General features: G+C 36.1%; 1 protein-coding gene across 8 annotated transcripts in view; it reads right to left on the reverse strand.

Moving 5' to 3' along the window:
* The window catches only part of Btbd10 (BTB domain containing 10), a 60,443-nt gene that overhangs the window by 49,955 nt on the left and 944 nt on the right, over positions 1–9,544 (reverse strand). For 2 of the 8 annotated variants that reach the window (XM_015997334.3, XM_015997333.3), the window contains exons 2-3: positions 9,335–9,421; positions 5,758–5,822 (exon numbers count right to left, since the gene is read on the reverse strand). Coding sequence is in view for 1 of the 8 variants with exons in the window: in XM_042282122.2 (XP_042138056.1) it covers positions 5,758–5,822; positions 9,222–9,224 (68 nt within the window). In the remaining 7 variants the exon portion in view is untranslated. The other 6 variants (XM_015997335.3, XM_006978611.4, XM_042282131.2 and 3 more) reach the window with 4 other exon arrangements.

Consider the following 9,544-nt stretch of genomic DNA (forward strand, 5'->3'; position numbering starts at 1 on the left):
ACTCTCTAGATATCCTTATAACTTAGGAATCTGGGCAGTGTTCCATTTTGAGAAAAAAATTATATTCAAAGACCCTTTAAATTAAGACTGATTTCAGTAACTTGCTTTAGCATCTATCACACAGCCAATTAAAGCTGAGCTCCATATCGCTATAGTCAAATTTGGTAGGTTTTTCCCACTATAATGTATCATCTCTCAGCTTTAATATACAACACATCAAAATGCCAAACTCAGGAAATAAAATGTGGTGGCATTTCAAAACACTCAGAGATTAAAAAAAAAAAATGACAGATATGATTCTAAAACAGAACAAAGAACTTTCATTCCTAATATTATCTTATTTCCCCGAGAATTCCAGAAAGCAAAAAGTTCAAAGTAGAACATAAAAACAAAGTCAACCCAGCACTCGGGAGGCAGAGCCAGGTGGATCTCTGTGAGTTCGAGGCCAGCCTGGGCTACCAAGTGAGTCCCAGGAAAGGTGCAAAGCTACACAGAGAAACCCTGTCTCGAAAAACCAAAAAAAAAAAAAAAAAACAAAGTCAAGGAAAAATAACAGGTGAATATTGACTTTCAGAATAAAAACCAACACCAATAAGCTTCACATTTAAATTAAAAAACAAACAACCGAACAAAAATTTCTGAGCCTTGGGAGCTAGAGAGAAGGCTCTGTGGTTAAAAGTACTTCTTACACAATCATGAGGACCAGAGTTTAGGTCCTAGCACCCACATAAACCAGGCATCCAACAAACACCCATAGCTCCAGCTCAGAAGAATGAGGCCCTCTTCTGGCCTCCATGTGCACACAGGTATGTGTGCCTGCTCACAGACATGTGTGCATACACTCAGAGACACAAACATATAGACACACATAAAATAAATCTTTAAAAAATCCAGCAGCAATCTTTTAAGGCAAAGAACTCTAGAGAAACAATGTACAGTCGGGGGCTGGAGAGAAGGCTCAGTAGTTAAGAGGACTTCTAGACGACCCGGGTTCAATTCCCAGCACCCACATGGCAGCTCACAACTTTCTGTAACTCCAGTTCTGGGGGATCTGACACCCTCACACAGACATACATGCAGGCAAAACACGAATGCACTTAAAATAAAAATAAATAAATGAAAAAAAAAAAAGAATGTACAGTGAATTGCCATATGCTAATGTTTTTGGCAGACTCCTTAAAAGCATCAGGGCCTGGAACCGAGGCTACAGACTAGTTCCCAAGAAGCATCAGATTAGATGACATAAGTTAAACTAAAAAGATAGGTAACAAACTATAAATTTTATAAGATAAATAATTGGTCTAAACATTGTTTTCTCACACACACGCATACACACACATACACACCCCTAGCAAAGATGTGTTTGAATGATAAGCAGTGGTGACTGAAGTATTGGGGAAATGGATACTCAAGTTTGTGAAATAAACTTTTAAAGTAGTTATCATATATTCTAACACAACAGTTCAAAACAAAATTCATAGAGTAAATTTTTCATCAAAGCATTTATGGCAAAAGGGATGGGGGGAAAAAACAAACTTCCAAAAGTAAGGAACTTATTATGAGTTTCCTTTTAATTTCTCAAAACAAAAATTTTAAATCATCCCTACAGAATGATTCTAATTTTGAGTGCATTTAGTGTATTATATGTTTGAATATATTTGTGACTAGTAACAATTACCGTTGAATCACAGGATTATGGTGCTATTTTCTTCTTTGACCTTTGCTAAATGTCTCAAACTACATGCCATAAACATTACTTTTAAAATCAGAAAAAAAACCCAAAAAACTCCAAAGAAATCTAATTTTACAAGAAGTGTTTTAAAGTTCTCACCATAAAACAATTTCAAATTAACATCTGTTTAGGGCTACCGTTAGATAATATTCACTAGATGTGCATAGATATCTAAAATATAGCAGCTTTTACTCTTTCTTAAAGCATTTTGAGCTCAACTAACAAATTATATATATAATTTACATATCCTACCATAGCAGTATTACATATGTAGTACAAATATACAAAAAAGAAAATGAAAAAAAAAATGCAGTAAAAACCCAATATATGCCAGGTGGTGGTGGCACATGTCTTTAATCCCAGCACTTGGGAGTCAGAGGCAGGCGGATCTCTGTGAGTTCAAGGTCAGCCTGGACTACAGAGCAAGTTCCAGGACAGCCAAGGCTACACAAAGAAATCCTGTTTTGAAAAACAAAAACAAAAACAAAACCAATATAAATAGATGTTCTAATGTCTTCTTCCTACTGCATGATAAACATTTTCACACATCTCATAAAGTAGTACATCAAACTCACCAGAGTGGCCACTAGGTCAAAACACTCAGCAAACTGTCAATCTACATTATAGGCTCAGCCTTCCCATTTCTAGGTATTATTTACTATCTTAATCAGCTAAGAGGTCTTGATCCACATGTGCTTCAGTTTTCTCTTCCAAATTTTTAGAGCATTAATTATTTTACAGTACTTTTAAATATTATGGTTTGATAGTTCTGCTAGTCTCTTTTAAAAATGTTCTCTTTTAAAGAAGAAACTAGCAATTTGGGAGAACTTAAAAAAAAATGAACAATGTCCTACAATTAACTATCATATGGTAAGTTACAGGCTTCTATAAGCAGCTGTCCATAGCTTAGGGATGCAGCTCAGTGGTAGAGCCTGCTAGCATGCCAAAGCACAAGGACTTGAGTTTGATAAAAAGGGAACAAGCGCTCGCTCGCGCGCGCGCACGCACACACACACACACACACACACACACACACACACACCACAAAAAAAAACCCTCTAAATGAATAAATGAGTTAAAAGGAGTAGACAGCACCATTTGCTTTCTAGACATTAGAAAATTAAATTCAAGCGCATACTCTGTAAAACAAACTGCCCTGAATGAAATAATTACTTTTAAAATAAGTCAGAACTTTGTATGTTCATCCAAAAACGAGAAAGATCATAAAAATTATTTGTTGCAAACTTTTATTTACAATTCTTTCTTAGGTAACTGAGATTTAAAATGTATTTTTTTGGGGAGGTGGGGAGGATGACAAGAGGGCTCAGTGGGTGAAGGTGCTTGTACTGTAAGCTTGGTGAGCAGAGTTCAGAGTCGGGAACCCATGTGAAGGTAGAAGAAGAGTACTAATGTCACAAGCTGACCTCCACATATGCTCTGTGGTATGGACACCCTCTACAACCCACAATAATTATAATTTTGAAAAATTACTTTTAAGTTGTCATTTTATATAGTCTCCAAGCAAAAATTCCAGAACATTCTACTCATTACAGGTAATAATGATCACGGATATCTTAAAGTGGAAAATAAAATAATTTAAATTAATGAATGTCTTGGTTTTTAAAAAACATTCCAATGGACGATTTTCAAAACACCTCTTCTTTTCTACCTGGCATTCAAACTATATAGAATACTAAATATCAGATAATGGATACCAATATGAAAAACAAGAAAGGCTTCCTTCAATATTTATTGGAATAAAGTAAAAAAAAAAAAAAAAAAAAAAAAAAAAACTTCTGAAGTTGTCATGGAAAAATTGCACTGCCAAAGGCTATAAATAACAATTTGAACTTGTCTTCTCCAAATGAGCTGGGCAGATATGTGCATAAGTTAACTGATGGGTGTGCTTCAAGAACACAGGGTAGGCAGGCAGAGAAGTAGGGGCAACAAGGCCAATATGCTATCTTCTGGGCATAAATAAAGAAAAGCCAAAGTGCTAACCATTTATAATGATATATTGTCCTACTATTACATAACATTTTAAAATACTCTTCCTTTCATCCTTAAATCCCTAACAATTATGTCCTATACACATTTTCATGTGAGGAAACAAATTTTTACAGAGATTAAGTAACTTTAATGTCAAAAAGCTTAACAATGAGCTTTAAACTCAAACCTAAATGATTCCAAAATAACTCAAGAATAAAAGTATGATCATAATTTTAAATGACCTTAGAAAATTATTATTCATAGTTTCTAATCAAGCAGTATTGTAATCAGTGATTCACTATGACATTCTCTCATACTATACACAGCCAAATACTAAATGTTAATCTTATGTCCCCCAGATATTAATACATCATTTCTTTCAACTACAAAGATAAAAATGAGTAGTGAACCTTCTGTACTCTCTGTGGTGATATTTTGTTTGTACTCTAACAAATAAAGGTTGCCTGGAGATCAGAGTGTGGGGCTAGCCAGTAGTTAACCATAGAAGCCAGGCAGTGGTGGCACACACCTTTAATCCCAACACTTATGATCTCATGCCTTTGATCCCAGTTCTTGGGAGACACACTTTAATCTCAGCACTAGGAAGGTGGAAACAGGAAGTGATATGGCTGGGCAGAGAGAGGAATATAAGGTGGAAGGAGACAGGAACTCACCCCTTTCAGGCTAAGGAGTTGGCGAGGTAAGAGGTGGCTGTGGCTTGCTCCTGTCTCCCTGATCTTTCAGCATTTGTCCCAATATCTGGCTCCGCGTTTTTATTATTAAGACCAATTAGGATTCACACTACAATTCTCATGTTCAACACCCACAGATATAATGAACTCAAAGTTGTAGAGTTTTTGTCACTATTTTCAAAATACAGTAGAACAACTATTTGTACAGAACTTACATTGAATTAAGCATTAAATAACCTCAAGATCACTTAACATATACAGAGGATTTATTGTGTGTAGGTTATACACACAAATGTATACCACTAATCTTCCTGGGATATCAAATAATCAGGTACATTACATTTTTAAACAGAATACAATTAAACTATTAATAAAGTAAGGTATCTTTGCTTTCATTGGCAAATATAAAAACAACAATACCTTACAATCTTCAGAAATTGTGACATAAGACTGAATGTTTAACAAAGTCTTTCCTCTTTATGTTTTACTATTTCAAATACAGGTTAAGTATCCATTAACCAAAGTGCTTAGGATGACAAATGTTTCAGATTCTGGAGTTATTCAGACTCAGAATGTAATCACAGACTCTAGCTATTCTAATCCAAATACTCTAAAGTTGTACTTGACTCACTGCATTCCTACTGCCTACAGAAAAACTTTACTAAGCTTTTAATCTTTCTCTTGAAAGCATCTCTGAATTCCAATTGCTTATCTTCTACCTCTGAGTTCTAGTCTGCTACCTTCTTAGCAAGGAGGTATCAGTTTTAAGGACCACAAAGTAAACCAACAAGCCATATTAAGGAAACTGAAACTTTAGCTTGAACCCTAATAAACATTCTATCAAAGAGAGAAAAATAAAACTCAAAAACAGGTTGAGTATCCTTATCTGAAATGTCTTGGACCAAAAGTGTTTCAGATTACAGATTTGTGGATTTTTTTCCTAAAATTCTTTAATGTTTGCATATACGAGTATCTTGGGAAGGGAGCCCAAGACTAAACACAAGTTCATTTATGTTTCATAAACATCCTATATACATACTCTAAAGGTAATTTTACCCATGAAACACCACTAGGTCGATCAAAAAGTGGATGCTCAGAAGGATGCATATTTTCAGAGCATTTTAGAGTTCAGGTTAGAGTTTGGGATTAGGGAAAAACAACTTACAATTCTTCCTCTACTACAAACATCTGCAACTATCTCTTCCCCCAAGCCCTACCTTTGCCATAATTTTACTTCAAACTAACAAAAAAACAAAATAAAGGAGTTAAGACAGATGAGGATTAAAAATATAATCAAAGTCACTGGCCAAACAGTAAATCACTTCAATTGTAAATTAAACTTACCCAGTTAGACATGGAGATGTTCCATTTCCTTCTCCCTCACAGAGGTCCAGCCTGCTCAGATAAACCTACCATACAGATGAATATATTGAAAATGTATGTCCTAAGAATCAAGAGACCCAAAAACAGAACCAAAGGCACTGAGGACAATCCATTCAACCCCTTCTTCTAATCCTTTGAAAAATCATTTCAGAGGGTGGGAGGAGGGGGGCAAAAAGCTACTTGCAAGAGAGCATTTCCTACTTTATAAGTCACCATAGAAACATGGGGAGGATGATGGTCCGCCCCCTACAAACAGGTACAATCTGCACAAACATAAAACAAATCCCTAAAAAAAAAATTTTTAACTCTCAAATAGGAACATCTTTTAAATACAGTATGTGTCTTCTCTTTTCACCTCTTGCTCTAGAGAGAAGCAGGGAGCTGATGAGATATTAGCATAGCTGAGCTTGAAAAGACAGAGCTAAAAAGAAGAAAATCTAGTATATAAACCCCTCAAAAGTCCTGACTTAAAAAACAATACCCTCTGCAGTCTTTATACAAATCATAATAAACTCAGCTGTGAAGGTCAGTCCTGTTTGTACAACTGCACAGTAACAGAGGGGTATTTAGCTCCTCCATCTTCCTTTTCCAAACTCTTCTTTACCTAGCTTTCTCTCATGCCTTTACCATGAAGATAAAGACCTTCACTTTGTAAGACCCATCTCTTGGGACTGGAGTTTGACCTATAAAACTCCTATTCCTCACAGCCCAACAAAGCATGAAGCAGATTATGTGATTAAAGTACTTCCTACTAATGGGTAAATGAGTTTTAATCCACAAGCTTTAATTCCACAAATGCTATTAGTCATACAATGTATTGGGCACAAAGTTTAACCAAAGTACCCATTCTTCTTACAAAAAAAAGTAATCTAAATCAATGAACTTTCTTCATCCCATTGCCAACCTTCTTGTTCTCCCCATGTGCCAGGGGACCTGTATTTCCTTTGGTAAAAGTCAATGTCCAGCGACACAATGTGTAAGAAGGTACAACAAATAATAAGTACATGAATCCTGAAATGGACTGTAGAGGGTCTCCTGGACTTAATTTTACATATAGGTACAAGTATAATAGCAACCTTCTAAATAAACCAATTTGCTCTTAAGATACTTACAAATCTAATAATAAACACTGAGAAGTTTTTCGTCAGTTATTCTCATAGTAAATATGTTAATATAGTCCCCTCTTAAAGTATATATTCCAAGTTAAGCAGTAGATGCCTGAAACTGTGACTAGTACCAAATGAATCACATCCCAGGTATTCTACGTTTTTCCTTACATAAACATACCTATGGGAAACTTCACTGGTTAGGCACAGTAACAACAATAATTAACAATAAAAAGGTAAAAAAAAAAAATGTAACAATATACCCTGGTAAAAGGTTCTGTGACTGCAGTGTTACACATTCTAGCAACCTTGGCATATGCTTTTTTCTTTGAGTCAGGAACTTTCCCTTTTTTCACATACAAGCAGCACTTTATGGTTTCTTGTTGACATATGAGTTACTAACAGCACTACTTTTGTACCATGGGCCATCATTAAATAAAAGAAAGGTTTTCTGAACACACTGTGAACTCATCAGCAAGGCTGATAACCAAATGACTACTAAAGTGGCAAATGGATGGGTAGCACATTCTGGTCAGATATACCTGCATGCAGGGGTGGTTTATGCTCCAGGAAAGATGGTGGGAGAAACTGTTTTATCATTGTACTTGGAACAGTATGCAATTTGAAATTTATGGGCTTTTTTTCTGGAATTTTTCCATTTATTAATTTCAAGCCAGTAATAAACTACAAAAGCAAAAGTGTACACAAAAAAGAGACTACTGCAGAAAGTACCCATTTAATTTGTAGCACTGTATATAATGGGCATTGAACCCATCTTCTGATTTTAATTTAATCTGGCATTTTCCCCAATTCTTCTAAAAGTTTGCAATTCCAAAATAACTGACATAGTTGATTTAAACCTTTGCTTCTAGTTATTAAATTAATTCTGGCCTATAATACAACTTTTAAACCAGATATAAAACATAACTCTAAAATAGTTTCATATGTTAAAGATCAAAATACAAGTATGTTTGGTTGGGCCACATGAAACTTTTTGTTTTTGCCAATATTTTTAAAAAAAATCAGGAGACTATATTTAAAATTCTAGAGTTCCTATAGTCTTTTAAGAATGCTGAAGACGGATTCCACATTCATGTATACAGTATTCAGGTGGACTTGAATACTGATGCCTCTCAAACAAGACAGAAGAAGCTCTCTAGTGCATCTGACATGCTCATTACCTGTCTGGTACCCGAAGGCATGTGAATGTCACTGACTCCTATCTCTCTGAGAGATGCATAGTATTTTCAATCACTTGTACACTTCAGTAGGCCATTTAAATGTTAAGAGGCCACAAGCAGACCACAGTTCTCTGTGATTTCATATAATAATAGTTTAAAAAAAGTTATACAAGTCTTTGAAGAACAGAAAGAATGAAATTGAACAAAATTCAGACTGCTGGAGAATAACACAGAGGAGGTAAAAAGCCCGACCTAGAAGTTGAGAGTGTGAAAAAATAACTCAAAAACATTGTTTGCAACTTTCTGAACTCATCACTCTGAATCCTTACCATATGCTGTGTTTCTGAAGCTCCCTTCTTACTTTCTCTCCACTCATAAGAATAAAAGTTAACTAGATAAGCTCTATGTTAGAGAAAATTATTAAGCATAAAAACTCGAAAAAAGACTCTCCTTAAAAACTTTACTAATTCAATGTTAATCTACTGTAAGTAATTTTCCAAGTATTTTCTACCACTTTCTGCTTAACATTCAAGTATCAGTTCTTGGTTCAAAGCCCAGGGTTGAATTCTAGATGGACTCTCCCATACAGAAACTCTTTTTAGCTTTTACATTTGCGTGCTTTATTATATCTTTTATTCCAATATCTACAGTCTCTTTCATTCAAAGTCATTGCTAACCCTCTCTCTAAAAAGTTTTGATCAAATCTGGCTAGTGGAGGTAAGAAAAGAGAAGGGAGCAGGGAAGAAAAGAACGACACCCAATTGCCAATCAATACATTGTACTGTTTCATTCAGATTGTTAACTTAAATAAAAAGCATGGAGACTCTTAAAGCACGGCTATAAAATAATTTCATATACTAAGTGCACAAAGTGGAAAACTGGTTTTAGCATGTCATGGACTCCAAATAAGGGACGAAAACCAGTAATTCTATCAGGGCCAAGATTCAAAATTCTGAGAAAAAAGAAATGGGAATCCGGTGAAGGCCGAGGCTAGGCACACTGGCCAGCACTAACAAACTGCTAAGCGAAATCCCAAATACAAGCCCATTCCCAAATACAAGAAGTGATAAGACTACGCAAGTCCCAGAGAATAAATCAGAACCTTTTCTGGGCAAGTTAGAGGCAAACAGAGCTTTACCATTGTTGATACGGTTACAGGATAAAACCACGCAGCACATTACAGGTGTCTCATCCTCTACCCAAAGGGCGACTCCCCCACCACCTCATCCCCAAACTGGGAGCCTTACTCACCGCCCTATTGTGATGCGCCCTCTTCGGGTTGTCGCTGCGGTGGCCCAGGGATGACAGGAAAGGGGCGGGGCACGGGGTTACTCTGCCCTGGAAAGGAGGTTGGAAAGGAGGTGTGAGGGATCGCCTTGTTCCCCGGGGAAAGGCCTCCGAGCTCCTAACCCATAAAGCATCACCCTTCTCCGCCTCTCCAGAGCCGGTGCCGGAGCCGGC

This window comes from Peromyscus maniculatus, chromosome 1 (genome assembly GCF_049852395.1).
Source record: "Peromyscus maniculatus bairdii isolate BWxNUB_F1_BW_parent chromosome 1, HU_Pman_BW_mat_3.1, whole genome shotgun sequence".
Classification (NCBI taxonomy): Eukaryota; Metazoa; Chordata; class Mammalia; order Rodentia; family Cricetidae; genus Peromyscus; species Peromyscus maniculatus.